This window comes from Neopsephotus bourkii, unplaced genomic scaffold, assembly GCF_033783945.1.
Source record: "Neopsephotus bourkii isolate Nb327-2 ecotype Australia unplaced genomic scaffold, CSIRO-AGI_Nbou_v1 NB_1234, whole genome shotgun sequence".
In the NCBI taxonomy this organism is placed as follows: Eukaryota; Metazoa; Chordata; class Aves; order Psittaciformes; family Psittacidae; genus Neopsephotus; species Neopsephotus bourkii.
The window spans coordinates 479,567-499,279 of record NW_026901719.1 but is presented as its reverse complement, the minus strand read 5'-3'; the positions used below and the strand labels follow the sequence as shown (position 1 = coordinate 499,279).

The following is a 19,713-nucleotide window of genomic DNA, read 5'->3' as shown; positions in this document are numbered from 1 at the left end:
ATACAGACTGCTGCAGTCTTTATACCCTTCTAAATTACAGTTTCTATTAACAATTGTTAAGTGCTGCAGTCTATGAAAAATGGATGGGAAGATACTTTTCCCAATGAGGCATATGAAATTTGTAAGGCTTACGTTTTCTTTCTGGTAACAACGTTACATTCCCAAACAGAACAGAATGCTTCAAAAAAATGCAAACGTTTTAAGTATTTTCCTCATGTCACCTCATCAACACATACATACTAAGGCCAAACATGGCTGAAATCTGTAGTAGACTAACCTCTCAACCTTTTTGCCCAGTTTCATCTGGTGGAAGTTAACCTACATGACACAAAAACAGACATTCTAATACATTTTATGCTAGATCAGACGATCAAGTTCCAGAAGGATTTGACTCCTGATTAAAGCTTTAAAGGAGCACAACTACTGAACTGGGGTTCATTTATAATGGATACATTACCTATAAACTCAGAATCACAGAATAGTGAGGGCTGGAAAGGACCTTAAGATCATCACGTTCCAACCCCTCTGCAATGGGCAGGGACACCTCACACTAAACCATCTCACCCAAGGCTCTGTCCAACCTGGCCTTGAACACTGCCAGGGATGGAGCATTCACAACTTCCTTGGGCAGCCCATTCCAGTGCTTCACCACCCTAAGAGAAAAGAATTTCTTCCTTACATCCAATCTAAACTTCCCCTGTTTAACACATTACCCCTTGTCCTATCACTACAGTTCCTGATGAAGAGTCCATCTCCAACATCCCAATAACCCCCCTTCAGATACTGGAAGGCTGTTACAGGATCTCCACACAGCCTTCTCTTCTCTAGGCTGAACAGCCCCAACTTTCTCAGTCTGTCTTCATACAGGAGGTGCTCCAGTCCCCGATCACCCTTGTGGCCCTCCTCTGGACTTGTTCCAACAGTTCCATGTCCTTTATATGTTGACAACACAAGAACTGCACACATTACTCCAGGCAAGGCCTCACGAGAGCAGAGGAGAGGGGCAGGATCATCTCCTTCAACCTGCTGATCATACTTCTTTGGTTGGGTTTTTTTGTGGTAACAAAGTTACTTGACTGTTCTGAAGCTTAAGAGCTTTCTGGGCTGCAAGCCCACACTGAAGCTGGCTCATGTTCAGTTTCTCATGGACCAACACCCCCAAGTCCTTCTCTGCAGGACTGCTCTGAATCTCTTCTCTGCCCCACCTGTACCTGGGATTGCTCTGACCCAGGTGTAGGACCTTGCACTTGGCATGGTTAAACTTCATGAGGTTGGCATCAGCCCACCTCACAAGCATGTCAAGGTCCCTCTGGATGGCATTCCTTCCCTCCAGCGTATCAACCGAACCACACAGCTTGGTGTCATCGGCAAACTTGCTGAGGGCGCACTCAATCCCACTGTCCATGTCAGGAACAAAGATGTTGAACAAGACCGGTCCCAACACCGATCCCTGAGGGACACCATTCGTCACTGGTCTCCACCCAGACATTGAGCCATTGACCACAACCCTTTGTGTGCGGCCATCCAGCCAATTCTTTATCCACCAAGTGGTCCATGTATTAAATTAATGTCTTTGATTTAGAGGATAGGATGCCGTGTGGGACAGTGTCAAACGCTTTGCACAAGTCCAGGTAGATGACATCAACTGCTCTACCCCTGTCCATCAGTTCCGTAGCCCCATCACAGAAGGCCACCAAATTGGTCAGGCAGGATTTCCCCTTAGTGAAGCCATGCTGGCTGTCACCAAGCACCTTGTTGATTTTCATGTGCCTTAGCATGCCTTCCAGGAGAATCTGCTCCAAGATTTTGCCAGGCACAGAGGTGAGACTGACTGGTCTGTAGTTCCCTGGATCACCCATTTTCCCCTTCTTGAAAATGGGGGTTATATTTCCCTTTTTCTGGTCGTCAGGAACTTCACCTGACTACCATGATTTTTCAAATATGATGGTCAGTGGCTTAGCAACTTCATTCGCCAGCTCCTTCAGGACCCATGGATAAATTGCACATAAACCATGGATAACCTCTCCTTCTTAAGTCTGTTTTATCCTTTGTTTATTTTTAAGTGCTCTGGAGGTCCAAAAATTTTGACGGAAAAAGGATAAAATCAAATTCCACACTTTACCTCACCTAAAAGTTTAGGTTTATATATTCTTAAGAAAAGACCCTTCTTTCCATCAGTCCCCAAATACTATACTTCACCAGCATGTGGAAATTCTTCCTGTACTCCAGTTTTGTTTTTTAAAAACAGCACCTGAAACTAAGCACAATGTTCCAGGTGAGAGTGGATTATCTCGCTGGATCTTACAATATACTCCCCATAACAACAGAAACAAAGCAGTTCTTTAAAAAATGCTGCCAAGTCCATTTCCTACCAAGTCGATGAACAGAACACTCTGTTTTTTAGATCTCGCCACTGAATGCTGACAGGTTTTTACACAAGTAACACAGGAAAATACAAGGGTTTGTTTTGCAAATGGTTAAGAGGTTATAACCTAGCAAAATGCATAAAATGTTCCAAATCACTAACAGACAAGGTCACACTAAACATTCTCAGTAAAAGCATTTCCCCAGATTTTCTGACCTGTTTAAGATAAAAATGAAGGGGGGGGGGGGGGGACGGGGAGAGTGAAGGTATCAGCAGTGCTTATGCAGTTCCTATGCAAGGGAGCAGACTCTTGGCTAAATCCAGAAGCAAGCTGAGCAGACTGCAGGTGATCCATTCTTCTGTCACCACCAAGTGCCACTGTAATCAGTCAGAATCACTACAGGGCCATGGGACAGAGGAAAGCAGAAGAAAGCAGACATACTTTATAGCTTTTGGTAAAAAAAAAAAAAAAAAGAAAGAAAAAACATGTTTTAAGACAATTTCATATTGAAATAGGGTGTCCTTTAGAAAATTTTTAAATAAGGTCCAGTACCTAACTGATACAAAGTAATGCCAAAGGCAATCTTAAATTTCAGAAAATACCTGATTTGGCATCCTCATTTGGAAGTCAGCTTTCATTAGCTCATAGAGAATCAACAAGTAGCTCTTTCTAAGAGGAAAAACTATAGAAAAAATTGTCTTTGTTTCTTTGGGTTTTTTTTTTCCTCCCCATAATCAGGACATCAAAAGAAATACACAATTAGATAATCAGAATCAGTGGTTTCTTCTGGAATAACAGTTCTCTCCCATATTTTACCAGGTGGCAGATTAATTTTGTGATTTGACCTTTACATCAAGCCCAGGCACAGTCAGTGCCTAATGATTAGAGTTTTCCATGCAGTTGACCACCATCATTATCACTGTTTGAGTATTTGCATTTTCTGTATGTGTCACTAAATGTCAAAGAATACTAAACAAGTCACCATGCACTAAAATGCAAAAACACCTTCCTGCAGAGATACAGTATTTTTTTCTTCTACTGTGAAACCACCGTAACTTTCAATGCAATAGGTATGAGTTATGGAAGTCTAACTTAAGGGTGGAAAGTCATGGTCTTTGCCTCCCAAATGACTCTAACATTTATATAGCAAAGACTCTCAATACACATTTTATAGGAACTCTGCTGTAGCCTGAGTGGGCATGTGTGAGCACTGGTGTATTTACACACCCTTATATCCCCACACATGCAACTCTTGTCATTATTAATGCCAGTTATTCAGCAAACTATTCAAAGCAGTTGCTGGACTGAGCTTTCCAGTTTGGAGAATAGATCATGTCACCCAGGAAATGTAATGCAAACTTTACATCCCAGCTGAAGAGTCTACCAAGTCTGGGAGCTGTCACATTCGGAAGCACTTCATCGGCATAGGGAAGCAGACCTTAAAAATGTATAGCAGGTTTCTTTCCAACCTGACAGCTGTAGCTACTGCAGCACTGTGCTGAAGGTGCTTCATTAATTCCAGTCAGGGCATGTGGGGCCAGTTGTGGTTGACTAGCCAAAAAGAACCAGCATCTGGGACAATCAGGTCCTACCAGATGAAATCAGACCAACAGTTAAGCTTACAAAGAAAGTTTTGGCTGCAATTCAAGTTTCACTGTTATTTACTTAGTAAAGAGACACTATACACAGGGTTATTTGGCATATGCAGTTTGACTGGAAGGGGGAAAAAAAAAACCCACATTTTAGTTATAAGGGCTGTATCATTAAATTTGAAAAGTAAAAAATGAGCAAGCGAAAAGGGAAAAGAATGACTGCATGTATTTGAAAAACAAACTGTCCATGCTCTCCTTACTTACCAAACTTTTGCAAAGATCACACAAATACTGAAATTTCCTTATCATTTAACATAACACTACACAAACTTCAAGTCAAGTATAAAGGAAAGCAGAAACGACCTATGACCTGTCACAGCACCCTTAAGAGCCAGAATACTGAACTAAATAAGACCAAAAAATCTAATTCAAGAAGGTATCCTGTGGTCACAGCACCACCCCCCACACCCCCCCTGCCCATCCCTGCCACTAAATCATGACAAGTTGTGAGCCAGTACTAAGAACCCATTGTGAAAGCAGAGGTTCTAGCATAAGAAAGCTGCTCAAGTGGAAAACTGATTGGAGGGGAATGAGAGGAAGGGGGAAAGTAAATAAAGCAGCATATCATATAACAGAAATTAAGAGAAAAACTGGTTTCTGTTTACCACGACATTTAGCAATGCAGAAAAGAGTATTTTGAACACTGGAGAGCGTAACTGTCAGTTATCAGTATAGCTTGGCAAACACATGTTGATCCAATAATATTTTATGCAGCTAAAAGAAATTTCAGCCATTTTGAGATAATGCCCAGTAGGACAGGTATTATGTCCTCTAATTAGAAAGCTGCTTTATTGCAGCACTGAACTAGGAACCATTTGTAAAAAAAAAAAATTAAAAAAAAAATCAACTAACACTGCTTTATCTTGTCTATAAAAGAAACACATTTTGCCTGAAAACAGAATTTCTCTTTTTGAGAAGCAGCACCTAACATGAGAAAATGGGATAAGCTTTGACATTAATGGCTAATGAATACAAATGAAAAAGAAACACTTCCACACGCATACACTTGTCTATTCATTTCAAGGCCACAGAACACAATAGGTAGAAATGAGCTTTAGAAAACACAACAAAAAGCAGACGAACATTCTACCATTATATAAATACAAAGTACTTATGTTGAGATGAAGCAGAAAGCTTGCACTGACAACTGGAAGAGTGAAGGTTTCTCCCTTACCCTTTATGTAGCCATCTACTATCAAACTTATTAAACAATCACCACGACAGGTAGCACACCCAGGACCCATGGACATCTTGAATCCAACAGGGCAAGGGTCGTAACAATTTTCAGGGGCAAAGCATCTGCCAACTTCCCACACTCCCACTGCCGCTTCCACTTCCTTTTTGGAATATCCCCTTCTCAACAAGGCCTGCACAAGATCTCAATGATACCTGTAGGTACTGAGGTGCTTAATACCTACTAAAGGTATCAAAAGAGAAGAATAATAATGAATGTTTTGCTTTGAAAAAAACCAAACAAATCCACTTTGTTTTCAGTAAATAAATATGCAATATATTCAGCATGGAAAATAAAGATATTGGAAATATTTTATCCAAGCTTGTCAACAAAGACAAAACAAGCTTCATTTTCCAAGGATACTACTTATAAAGTGTAAGACACACTAAATATTAGTCACCCAGATTCATCATGTTAGCCATCCAGAAAAAAAAAAGAAAGTAAAAACTACAGTATTTATAACTGTGCAACCTGACAGTACTTCCTTCAACATTCTGCATTAGTAAATAATTAAAAAAAAAAAAGCCAAAAGAAATTGAGTAGTTCTTAATTCAAGTTTTCCAATGGAATAATTAGTTGGGGAGTTTTTAGAGTGATCCTTTAGATGTAGCCTTCAAGATCACCATAACCATTACCTTACTTAGCCCACATTTTCAGCGATGTGATAGATAGGGAAACACCTCGAAGCTTGAAAATGACAAAGAAGGCGCTACTAAAGTGCCATATATGCATAAGGAATGACAGAAGATATAGCAGCAACTGAAAAATCACTCTGTGAAAACTCCTTGAAGTTTACTCCTGTCTGTGTTAAAAAAAGAAAGCCATATTGTTTGAATTGGGTTAATTAATGCATCTATAAAACTTCTGTTTCCAGCTTAGAAATTAAGAGCATTTGAAAAGCAAGCCATTAATAGTCTCCAGTTGTTTTTTTGTGGTTTCAGAAGCAGTAAAGACATACACAGTACACTAGCTTCTGTAAGATGTTCTTTCAAAATTCAGAAATAGAGCATTTGAAAAGAAACCTTTTATCTCTCCAGACAGCTTCCAGAACCTGGAAAACATGTACATGGAAAGGATAGAACTGAAAACTTGCTGCAATGAAGAAACAAAATAAAACAAAGCAAAACAAAACAAAATCAAACAAAATTTAAACAACCTCTCCTTTGCCCTGGACAGTTCATCTGCAGCAATGTAGGAAAATCAGTCCCTTGGACAACAGCTCTTTTATCCTGCCTAGTAAGGTAAAGATAGGAAAAGAAAACTGCTTTTTAAAATAATTCATGCTAATAGGAAGACAGTTTCTTTAGACGGTAAGGCACAGGAGCAGGGGTAGAATACCTTGATACACCAGCATGTGCATGATACACAAAAGCTGCATTTAGCATGCAGAACCTGCACTTTTCACAGGTCCCCAGCAAAGCCAAGTCTTTTGAAGTCAGAAGAACAGGATTCAAAGACAGGAGAAGGTGGAGACAGGGAAACCAGAGGAGCCAGGAAAGACTTGAGAAACTTCAGAGGGGCTGAAGCAGTTTATCCCCACTCCAATGGATCTTTTCCAGGATACCCCCCCTCTTCCCAGATTCACTTGGCTGTGGGGTTCTAACATAGCCTCCCCACTTCTCGGTTCCCAGATTGGAAGTCTCTAACCACAGCTTCGCACCACCAAATGTGGTTCAATGTATCCAAGCTGCTCAGATGCCTGAAGCCCCACTTTCCTTCCTCCCCTTCCACCTTGCTGCCCAAGACAAAATGCTTCAATCACTTCTGCCAGGCCAGTTTAGGTATCTAGATCACCAAAAAAAGAAACATACCATAACCAGTTTTATAGTGGTTTTAGTCCCTGAAGTAACTCACCATGGTGTAAGACGTACATAAAGACCTGCAGGGAACAAGATGAGAGGGAAAAAGACAGAAGAGAGATGAGATCCCACAGTTTCATGAGGCCTCCAACCATCAGCAGTTACATGAGGTCAACCATAGTACAGCAGTGTCCCATTCAAGTGCTTCTGAATGCCAGGGCCCACTCCTAATTCTTTCCCATGCCAATAGGAAAAGAAAAAAAAAAGAAAAAAAAAGAAAAAAGAATTCTTTCTGGTTCAGGGGGTATTTTTATGACATCATAAAATACAAGCACGCTCCCAAATTAATACTATTTTGAAGCTATTTGCATGTAAGGCTGGGGGGCAGAACAGGGCTCCCCAATAATCAAGTGCAAGGGATGAGCTTCACTCTGAAAAAACCCACGATCCCGATTACAGTGTTTCTCAAGCAGCAGACAGGGAAACAAGGACCACCTTACTTCTTATGTTGAGCTTGGGCAAGCTCAGCCCAGAAACCTCTTGGAGAAAGAAAGTTTCAATAAAAAACTCAAGACCTTAAAGAAAAAAAAATTAGCTTTTCTATTGCAATGCTGGAGTGATTTCTTCCTTTTTTTTTTTTTTTAAAGAAAATATTTTTCAAATTACAGCACATCTGATCAATTAATTCAACCAGCTTTATGAAGCAAATAAACTCCTACCCAGGCAACAATGCAAGTTCATCTTCACATAAAGATCAGCTAATTTTGAAGTTACTTCACTCAAAGTAAACAAGCCCTCATTCAGTACAACATTAATTAACTTTCTTTCTTCAGTTTCTTCTCTCTTCCTGCCTCTGCCGCTCTTCCCCTGTTACACGCTATAGCCCCTAGTCACCCTGCCCTCACAGCAGAATACTCAAGTACAGCTTGTTCCCCATGCCCAGTTCTTCTCTGTCCCTCTTCTGTATGCCCTGGCAGAAGAGAATGCAGTCCTTGTAAAACATGACAGGTAACCTACAACATATAATGCAAAGTAAAAACCTAGGCAGGCAGCCAACTTCATGAGAAAGCTATATGCCTCTCTCCCTGGAAAAAAAAATAATTTTTCTTTAAACATAAAAATTAACATTTTGATTAACAACATCTGAGGTTTCAAAAAGTAAAAAATAAAAGGAGATGCCTTGAAATTAGAGTTTTCTTACGATCCACAACAGACTGGCAGAAAAAAAAAAAAAAAGATGAATTTTTAGCATTTCTACCTGAACTCATAAACCACATTTTGACTTGATTAGTAACATCGTACAGTCAGAACAAGTGACACTTATCTTTTCTGTGCTGAAGTTGTGCAACATGTTATGTATTGCAGTTAAATAAACAGCCTACTTCTTTCTAGAGTAGGCAAGGCCTTAAAGCTGGTGCTAGAGTAACTTCCAATTTTCTGTGGGATAAAAGCCTAACGTCATAATCAAAGAAAAACTGTAACTTTAGCATCATTGGAGTGGACTGTTCTGTGCAACCGCAATCTCCGTTCTCTTATGCTCCTTTTATTGATGCTTCCAGAAATCAGGCTTGTGATAGCTGCATTAAAAGAAAGCCAAAGTCAGTGACATTGTTGAGGGATTCAGATTCTTGATACGAAGCATCCTGGCACTGCTAATCTTCTTAGATAGTGACTATTTCTCCAGTTCTCTACTGATCTATTTCAGTCAAATACTCTACACAAGTGGAATACATGCAGCTCGGACCTGTAACACGTCTAGCCTGTTCTACATGGCTGATGCAACTGTTAGTGCTTCTGGTAGCATTTACTGCCATAGAATAATGGTCATTTTGCTCTCTGAACATACGAGTACTGTCAAATAAGAGTAATAAAACCACAAATTCAAGATTAAAAACAAACACTGAAACTGCAAAATCTATAGGCAAGGTAAGCAAAAGCTTATAGGCTGTATAATGCCAGAAGAGTATTTTATAAAAATGTGTAAACACACAAGAAAGGCTGATAGCTCAACTGAATGATAAAAACTAAGTCATGCAAAAACCTCTGGAAAATCTTCATCCTAAATAGGATACAATCAGTACCACAAAATTGAGGTTATTTTCAAGAATTATGTCTTCTCTCCCCCACTCCCCCAAAACAAACAAAAAAGAACACACACAGAAATAAATTCTGAAGAACAGAAAGGAAGCTTTATTGGCCTTTTTTATTGTTAACGTAAGCCACTGAAGTAATTTTCATCAATCCACACATACACACTTTCTGTATCTTAAAAAAAAAAAGTCATAATACATTCCAATATCCCAAGTCTCTTTCCCTTAAAGTTTCAAAAATCTCAAGCAGAATCCAAAAATAAACTTTAACAAGAACCAGATCATAAAAGGATTCATTCCCAACACTTGAGTTTAGCATACAGATATTCCTTCTTTGTCTTCTCCACCTTCCTTATATTCTCCATGCAAATCTTCTTACCAATGGTTCTCAAAATATTGCAAGATATCCATCTGTTCTCCAGAACCTTATCTCCACAAATTCCCATTGCTAAAACTGATACCAATCAATTCCCCTCACTAGCTTTATAATAATTAAAATTAAAAGGCTTGCATTCAATCCCCACTGACAATTTCAAGTGTTTCATCTAAAGCCATGTGCTGGGATTAAGTTCATTCTCATCATGGCAGCCAGTAGGGGGCTGTGTTTTGGATTTGTGCTGGAAACACTGTGTTGATAACACAGGGATGTTTTAGCTTTTGTTGAGTTTTTATTGAGCTTTTGTTTACACAGATCCAAGGACTTTTCTGCTCCTTACGCCACCCCACCAGCAAGGAGGCTGTGAGTGCACAAGGAGCTGGGAGGGGGCACAGCCAGAACAGCTGATGTCAACTGACCAGAGGGATATTCCACATCATATGGCATCATTTTCAGCATATAAAGCTGGGGGAAGGTGGGCCTGGAGGCTGTTCCTTGGGGACTGGTTGGGCATCGGTCAGTCATGGTAAGCATCGCTTGCCTTTCTTGGGCATTATTTCTCTCTCTGTTACTCTTTCCTTTTCATTACAAATTGTTACTATTATTGTTGATATTATTCTTTTACTTCAACTATTAAATTGCTCTTAACACACAAATTTCCTCACTTTTACGCTTCCAATTCTTTTTCCCCCATCCTGCTAGGAAGTGAGTGAGCAAGAGGCTGTGTGATGCTTAGCTGCTGGCTGGGGTTAAACCACAACTAGCTATTAACTCTTAAACCAATTGTGAAAACACCCAAGTCAATCACTGTTTTCCTTAACATCAAAGGAAGTTTTTTTTTTGCCCAAGCAATAAATCTCACAAAGGACTTCACTTCAAATATACTAATCATCTTTTTATTACATCCTTTTCCTATTTTAAGTCATCAGTGAAAATTATTTAATAGGATGCAGCCTGGCATTACCCACTACCAAACTCATTCTACTTCTTCAGGGTGTTCTTAATCATTCTAAACATCTTTAAGTTCTTCTTCATTAGTCATTAAAACCAACAAAAATAATTTCTATAAAACCAAAAATTTAAAATACTGAAAATAAATTCCTGGTTCTACAGTTTCTATAGACTCTGCACTACAGGAATACCAGTAGAGACTTCCACAACACCAGGTCCCTGATTTAGGTCAGAAAGGAGTCCTGGAGTACCTCACATTTCTAGTTCCAATGTACTTTCATATCTTTAGATTTTAAATAGTGTTGAATTTCCTAGTATTTTAACATGCAATTAATTGCTGAAATTTATACTATTAGCATTGTTATTTGTTTCATCTCTAGCTGATAGAAAAATTATCAGAAACTGGGTCTCACAGATTCTTTTAAGTCTTCAAACATGCATCAATAAACATACAACCTTTTGAGTTCACAAGTCTCTTCAAGGTACTCCAGAAAACTTTAAGCACAATAACTCATGAATATAAAAAAGCAGCTTTAAGTGCAATTTCATATTATCAGAAGTCCCTTCCAGTTCAAGGCATGTCCTTACAATATTTAAACAGATACCTTATCAGCACTAAAAGTTTCCATAATGTAGTAGACCTAAATAGGTTATGTGCAAATATTCTTGAAAACGAGTCACTCTTGTACCTGAATGGTCTCATCTGGTTTAATAGAGCTTTAATAAAGCTACTTGTACATGACACAGTATGTAGGACTGGAAACCAGAATTACTTTTCCCATCCTCACAGTTGATTTTTTGCATTATTTGTCTTCAGCTGTTACAGATCCTTCCCAGATGATGGTTCATTTTAGAGGAGATGGTAGCTTTTAGATGACTTTACTCAGTCCATCACACCAGACAGATACTAAGTTTTCATAGTGACATAGCTACTTGAAAAAGTGGTCAAGAGCAGTAAAACACCCCTTCTCTGTCACATCACCAGAAGAGCTAAGAGCACTATCCATTCATTGTTTCAGGTTACAGTTTGCATTTTCTATGAAGAGCTTAGTCCACTTCCATAATGACCTAGAATGTCGTAAAATATGGAAACACGCCCACATTTTGTATCACTATTATGGTTAAGGATTTTTTTTCAATTTAACTGAAATTTTGTACATGAATCTTCAGACTGAAAAGATAGGCAGGCGTCTTAAAAAAAAAACATAACCAAACCACCAAAAAAAACCACAAACAAGCAAAAAAAAAGAAAAACACCCTAAAAAAAATATAAAACACCTCAGGCTCTTCCTGGTACCTGCAAATATAGAAGAAAGAAAAAAATCCCACCTTTTCTATCTGTTGTCTCAAACCATATGAGAATATTAACAGATTGACTTAAATGTGAACAGACAAGAACACTGATGCAAGCTGCGATTAAAAAAGAAACTACACCAAGATTCTTGATACAACCATGTCACTAGGGATTTGACATCACAGATAGAAAACAAAAGCAAGTCAAAGACCAATCCTTCTAGAAATGAAACTATTATACTGAACCTGCACATGTTATGATTGTTCTTAAATCAGAGCACCCATTCTTAACGTCTGCATTCCATCTTTGGAATTAATACAAGAGGGAGAAAGAAAAGCATTAATTGTGGAATCCTTTTTCATACTTTCTCAAAAATTTCCAGAGACAAGGTTATTTCTGGTTACATCTTTCAAGCACTGTATCACTAGGCACACAGTATTTAGAGAACATACATATTTAGCAGAATTGCATCATCATTCACTGACCACTTGACAAGTTTAGAACAGTTCATAATATAAGGAATCATTTTAATAAATCTCTAAACTGCTGTGTTATGACATACAACATTACTAGCATTACAGACGTTAAAGCATGTGTCTATTGTGCTATGTGCCAGCTAACAAAACAGACAAATAAGAAAAGGTAAAGCTCTTATATTAATGTGAATAGACAAATATTTCAAATAATGCAGTCCTCAAGAAAAAAAAAAAAAAAAGAGGTGAATTTAATTCATGGTTATTTGAATTATCATCCAGTGTAATAAAATCCTGTTTAGAATTAAATTACCTCCTTTAGGCATAAAAAAAGGATAATTATAGGCTTTCTTACTGACACAGTCTTTTGTAAATACTGAAAATGTCTTACCAACTATGATATTGTCATTTCAAAGGGTACTCATAAAAATTGTTCTAAAAGTCGTATGTAAAATAACATCAGTAACTTAAGCACATTTTTAATTGTCTCTGCATTAAGGTGGCTTCTTAAACATCATAGCGAAATAAAAACATGACAAGGAAAATCACAGGGAAAGAAAGATGCTATGCTGATAAAGAGATAAGCATTCCGAAATCTTCTCAAAGTACCAAAAAAAAAAAAAAAAAAAATTAAACAGACTGACTGACTAATCTCAGAACCTTAAATCTGGAAATGTGCATCTGCTTGACCACGTAAAAATAACTAAACCATGGAGCCAAGCAACCTTATTCCCTGTAAAAAGCAGAACCGAATATTCAGAATCTACACAGCTTCTGGTTTGTTAGATTTGAAGACAGATCTAGGTGAGAACTTTTCACACCAGTTTGGCAGGACATGTAAAGAGTATCTGGAGACAGCAAGATGAGTACAGGGCTACAAAGGCTGAAAAACACAACAAGAAGACTTCAAGATTTGGAGTCTGTTTAGACATGCCTCACTTTAATGTGCAGTAAGAACCCGAAAGCCCAAATGTTTCTGCAGGTATCAAGTCAATCTATCCAATTAGAGATGCTCAGCTATGGAAAGATAAGAGGTGAAAATGGAAGATTTATCCAGTCCAATGAAAAAGAACTCTGTAAGAGGTTCCTCCTCAGTGAGAAACAGCCTCAGGTTTAGAATAATTGGGGGCGGGGGGGGCGGGGGGGGGGGAAACCCAACATATTTTAATGCTCTCTGAATAGAAGAGCTTGCAGGATTATGGGATTGTTCTATTGTTGTTTTAAAGCTGATTCCAAAAGGTACAGATATGGCTATTCACATACAGTTTTTAAAGGAATACATCTGAACAACAATAATGATGGCAGTGCAAAACACAAGCAGAAAACTAAAGATACGATCCAGGTATGATAAATTTATCTACCACTTTCCACAAGTTAGCATCATTGTTAAGGACAGGTCCAAGTCCTGCTGGTATCCTTCTGTTTGTTATACAGGGCTAACTCCCCACTAATTTTAACGAGGCGGTGCAGATTTCCACTTTTCAGCCCCATACTGCAGCCCTGGTTTTGGGTAGGATTCCTTTCTGGTGACAAGTGGTTTGCATGAGCTCAGAACTTCTCCCACAAAGTTAACTGTGTGACAGAGATGTCCAACCTACCCTTACCAGTATTGCCACAGCTTACAGACTGATGGCCACTCATGTGGACAGTCATGTTATTTTTTGGCTAACGTTATTTGGCACAGTTACAGGAGCTGTACATCCCAACTCTCAAGGGTCACTACCCCACTCAGTCACATTCAGGTGGTATCTAGACAAAGCATCTTTCCATATTAAAGTTTTATAACCTGCTATGAAAGCTTTGAAATAAGACTGACATCTGTAGACATCATGAGAACAGCCATTCCCAATAAACAGATTTTCTAACTAAAAATATATTCTATGATACAGGCTTAAACTGTTGCTAACCTCCATTCTTTATTCTGACCTACTGTTTCATAGTTCATCTGTCCAGTATAGCCTAGAAACTTGGCACTGTGCCCTTTACACAGATTTACCTTGATCTGAAAACACTCCGTTTCATATTCAGCACTTCCTCCACTCTGGATACCTACACTCATATTACCACTTCATACCTGTGCTCATTCTCCTTTTTCTCCAAGCAGCTGTTAAAAGCAGTTAGGAAAGAGTATCAGGCAAGAGAGACTTCTGATCCAACCTAATCTGGCAGGTTTCATGTGCACCTTATCTATTGTACTAATTCTCCCTTCCAAATTACAGACACTACCACATGCCACACAGCAGCCCACGCTACAGAAATATTCACCTGCCTTCTACAGCTTCACATCGGAGTACTGATCGGTTAAGCATGGTTTGTCAATCATTCCTATACTTGGAAATTCACTACAAGAAAAGGGTTGTTTGTTGTTTTTTCCTTCTCCAGAGAATGAGGCCACAATATTTATACCAAAACAATTATATCAGACCTTACTAGGTTGGTGAATTTCCAAAAGGGGGTTGGGACAGAGGCTACACCAGTGAAAGTGCAACCAGTATTACTATACAATATATTTGTTTTCAGTGTCAGATGGGTATCTCCAATCTTTAGAAATCAACACAACCCTTACCATGCAGCATCTATATCTGATGCATAGTGACCTACAAAGGCAAAGAAAGAAAAAGATTACCATAGATCACATCTGTCATAAAACTAGTCTAGTGTTTTCTCTCATTTCTGCACACATCCCATTTCCAGATTATGCCCATATTCCCCAGTCACCCAGCAACTGTGGAAAACAGCTGAAGCTGCTGCATAAGTGAGTCTCTAAAAGACCCTACACACACAGGTATCACATAAAAAAGCTGCACAGATAATTAAAACATAAGAATGTTTTACATATGCTATGTAGAATTTTATATCCGGTAGCCACCTTCTAAAACTTTATACCCCATCTTAAGTTTATCCTAGATAAAAGCTCTTATACATTAATTGATCAAGGCAAAATTTAAATTCTCACCATATCAGTTAAAATGATACAGTGACTTTAAGAAGTATCCTTTTAAGTAGCCATGCATAACAGAGTTTATTTGTGCCACTGCTTGCAGAATCAAGGCTGCAGACTACAAATGTAATAGCAACTTGCAACCTAAAATGAGATCTGAATGCACAACAAAGTAAAATTAGGAGGGGAAAATATATATATATATACATAAAGAAGCCATAAAAAGTTCAGTACCAGCCAAGTCCAAAACATCTTTCTGTAGATAATGTGCCTGTGAGATCACACTCCCACTTAAATACTGCTTACCACCTCACTCTTTCTTTCAGGAAGGCCTTCTTTCTAACAGCAGAGAAGGAACCGGCATTTTCAGGCAAACTGGTTTTCAACCCAAACACAGAGTGATTAAAAATGGGGTATACATTAGAACCTGCCTGCTCCATGAAGCTCTCATAAAATTGGAACAGATACCTAGCTGTTACCAAGGAAACAGCAAGTAAAGTCCTATGTAAACTATTAGGTCTTTTAACCAGAAAATTAGGAACAATAAAAGGGCTCAGTACAGAAATGATTTACTGCCATCTACAAGACAAACTCAGTCCCTAAGTACTTTGCATCCTTTAATCAAGTGAAGCCAGATACAAGCTTTGAAACTTGGGATTTCAGAAAGAACTTCCAGGTTCTTCTGGAGAAAGACTATGATCTGCTTTTAGTTAAACAGAAATCTACAGCAGTGTCTTCAAGTACACAGAAAGCTACAGAATTTATACACACTAACAAAGACCAAAACCTACACCATATACATGTGTGTAAAAACTGCCATGTACCTTACACAGTAACATTTCTAAGCAGCACATCCCTTTCTCTCCCTTTGATTCTAGCTCAAACGAGACACAAAGATCTGGGACCTTTCCTAAAACACTGTTTCCAAATAGAAGCAGCCAAGTAATTCAGTTACCTGGAAATTAATATCATTCTACATGACCTATTCCTTATCTGTATGAGCATATTTTTCTTCTTGTCAAAGTTTCCCCTGTACTTACTGCTGCTGCAGCTCTAGTGGTATCGGCCGGTGAGAAGACCCAAGGAAAACCAAGCAAGCTGTTAGTGTTGTAGCTGTCACATGGTGTAAAATTGCTGTGAGCAGGATGAGACAATGATGTGCTTGAATGATAGCAGCTGTTCTGCACTGGCATCGCCATGAGCAGAGCTGTAATCACAGCCAGGTGCAATGGTGGGAATTTGGGGGGATAAAGGCCACGCCTGCACCTGTGGCACTCCGTAAGTTCTGTAACAAATGATGTATTTGTTTTTTAAAGCTCATCTGTCATTTTGACAAGCTCCCTACCTGAGCACCACTGGAGCAAGCCAGCTTTTGTATTTCCTTGACCAGGCCTCTCTCCCTTTTGTACAGCACCCAATTTCAGACTCATATGTGCTTCATGAACAGAAAAGGATACGGTAACTATGGTGTAGGAAACACTGAATCATAAGAATTTGAAACACTTCTAGTTACTGTGATCAAAGCTAAATCCTTTAGGAAGATTACCCGCACCAGAACCCCTAAAAAATCCTGAGACTCGAATACTTTTATACTGCATACTTTCGAGATAAAGCACGATTTCCCCGTTACTGAGAGGGGCTTCCTCCAGTCACATTTACCTATAGTGAGCACACGTTAAACGAGGGCTGCTGTGCCTCTTGATCCATCTATGCAGCTTCAGGCCTGGCCACCAGCTGCAAATGCAACAGTCTATGGAGAAAGACCTCAACCCCGAGGCCATTAAAAGGCATATTTATTCGGAAAGCAAGAACAATCCTAATCAACCGCTCATTTACACAACGAGAAGTACACGCCTTACAAGCAGGACGTAAGGGACGCTAAACCCACTCGCACCCCAGCGCCCATCACTGCGTGGAAAGGCAGAGAGGCACCGCTCAGATTATGGGTACGATTTCACCGTCCGAGACAGCACGTACGGCGGGAGGGAAGCGGAGGGTGCGGGCGAGCCCCTTCACCAGCGGCAAGGCACTGTCAGCCGGTGCCCCGGTTCCTCAGAAGTTCGACCCCCTCCCCGGCAAATGACAGTTATCCTCTCCGCACCAGCTGAGGCGACGCGACCACCCCACCTCAAACCACTACCATTCCCCCCCCCCCCCATGCCTCCCCGATTCCTGCTCCCGTCGCCTCTTTTGCATTCTCAGAACCGCTCCCGTCACCCCTTTACGCCCTTGTTTCAAGGCGGGCACTGCTCTCACCCAACTGCGGCCGCACCGCGGCAAGAAGCGACAGCCGCGGGACCCGCACGTTTATCCCACAGGAAGGGAGAGAGCAAGCAACCACTCGGAGCGGCCCCGGCAGCGCCGAGGCAGCGACAGCCCACTGCCCCACCTCGACCCCGAGCCCCGTTGCCCAGGAAGTTGAGCGCGGTTCGGTCGCTCCCCACACCGGGCAACCCAACCCCCTTTCCGCCGGGCAGGGGCAGCGCCCGGAGCCGCGGGACGCCTGCCGGCCGCTAAGCAGCAGCAGCAGCAGCAGCAGCGGCGGCGGCAAACACCTACCCGGAGAGCTTCCCAATCTTCACAAAGCTAAACACATCCATCCATGCAGCCGGCTAGCTCTGCTCGTCACACTCATTCACTCCAGCAGCGGCGACGATAGAAGCAGTTCCATGCCGGGAGAACGTTGCGTCCAGCGGCAGCAACAGCCCTTGCAACGGCAGGAGCCGGCGGAGGCAGAGGCTGCTACCCCCCTCCGGCTGGGAGCTGGGCGTGCAGCATCTCGCAGGAGCAGCACTCATCAGCGCGCAGCCCTCCCCCTCTGCTCCCCCCTCCCCGCCGCCCCGCTCGCTGCCGCCTTGCCCCCTCCCTGGTGTAACTCAAGGAACCAGGAGGGAGAAGGAGGCTGCCGGTCAGGAGGGCTGCCCTCCGCAACGCTCCGGGAAGCTGCTGAGCGGGAGGCGGCAGCGCTCCGCCGCCCGCTGCCTCGTTGCAGTATCCCCAGAGAAGGAAGGCGGCGGGGACTGGGGGGGGAGGGTTAGGAAGGCGGAGGGTGCAGCAGGGAGAGTTTCTCCTCTCGCCGGCAATGTCTCCCCCTCCTGAGGGGGAGCGCAGGGCGCAGGCAGCGGCGGACCTGGCGAGCGCCGCCCGCTGGATCCAGCCCGAGGCCACCGAGAGCGGGACGGGATCTGACTGCCCTCCCTCCGTCGCGGGACTCCCGCAGGTCCTCCGCAGCGGCGGCGGCAGGGACGAAGGGCAGGGGGTCGGGCATTGAGCGGGTGCCCTCTTCTGGCTTGCCGGGCAAGGAGAGGCACGGCTGGGAGAGGGGACGGGCAGCCCCGGTGTGGGAGACGCGGCTACTCCCCAGCCGGGGAGCAGCACCCTGAGCGCTCCAGGAAGAGCGCAGCCCAGGGTCCTCCTCCGAAGCAAATCTGGAGAAAGCAAAGGCGTCTTCGCCCCGCTCCCGGCGATCTCCCCTTAGCGATCGCACTTGGCCGTGCTTCCCTCCCGGGTGGAAGGGGCTGTTGGCCTTCAGGCCTTGCATTGGGTGCTCACCACCCACCCGCGGTGGACAGCTGATGGGCAGAGCTCGAGTCCACCGCCTGGCGGTAGTACCACCCTGGGACCTCTCTACCCGTGCCAGAAAAAAGACTTGGAGGAACGGAGCCCTCGTTGTGATGGAAACATGGTAAGGCTGGTTTGTGGCAACTAATTAAAATCAAGCATTGTTCATATCACGTCTTGTAGAAAAACAACACGTCCGGATGTCTTGATGCAAGAACAGTAGAGACACGCTGCCTTATGCTTTTGCCCTGCATTAGGCTTCAAAAAAGACACTGGAGTTTAGCTCTCTGTAAGCTTCCTGTAAATAAAAAAGTTAGGTAAAATTCAAATATATCTTCCCACAAGCTCTACATTGTGATACAATAATTCTCAGCATGGGAATGGCTTTTCTCCACTTCAGTGTTTATATTTGCTCCCTGAATAGACTAGTACACTCTTTACTTCCTGCCTTTACAGAGTTTTGGTCTCCTCTGCAAGCTTGCACCTGCACTCTCCTACCAACCAAGAACTTCAGAAGTTAAGTAGAGCCCAACATGCAGCTTCCAGCAGCCAGATGAAAACAATGCACGTTTTTAATATTAAAACTTGTGTTGATAAGAGAACAAAAAGAACAGACAGTATGAACAGTCACTGTGAATTGGGTTTCAAACTATTATTTAAAACAATAACAACGGAAAATGCTTGATCATCTATTTACACTGGAAGAACATTGAACCGCCAACTAAAAAAACTTGCTGGCCTACAATGGAAGTAACCGGTTTGGGCGTATTCTGAAATGCCATATGAAGTATTTTATGCTAGTGCATCAAAATACTTGTGTGGTTCTCCCATGTAACTATATTTATTTATTGTTACACCAGTTTTTCATAAAAGGCAGAACCTGTGCCTGTCATTCACGCTGCTCTATTGATTGCTAAAAGTTACAAAGATAACACAGTTTCAGCTGGTTAAAAATTGATTTATTTATAAAACTGTC

The 19,713-nt window shown here is 41.5% G+C and overlaps 1 protein-coding gene across 5 annotated transcripts in view; it reads right to left on the bottom strand.

Moving 5' to 3' along the window:
* FRMPD4 (FERM and PDZ domain containing 4) overlaps positions 1 to 18,282 on the bottom strand; it is a 309,704-nt gene extending 291,422 nt beyond the window's left edge. For 2 of the 5 annotated variants that reach the window (XM_061364424.1, XM_061364427.1), the window contains exon 1: positions 17,736 to 18,275. In XM_061364424.1, the coding sequence (XP_061220408.1) occupies positions 17,736 to 17,776 (41 nt within the window). In that variant the 5' untranslated portion in view covers positions 17,777 to 18,275. Of the gene's footprint in view, positions 1 to 17,735 lie in introns of all 5 variants that reach the window. The other 3 variants (XM_061364429.1, XM_061364430.1, XM_061364425.1) reach the window with 3 other exon arrangements.
* Between the last annotated feature and the right edge of the window lie 1,431 nt (positions 18,283 to 19,713).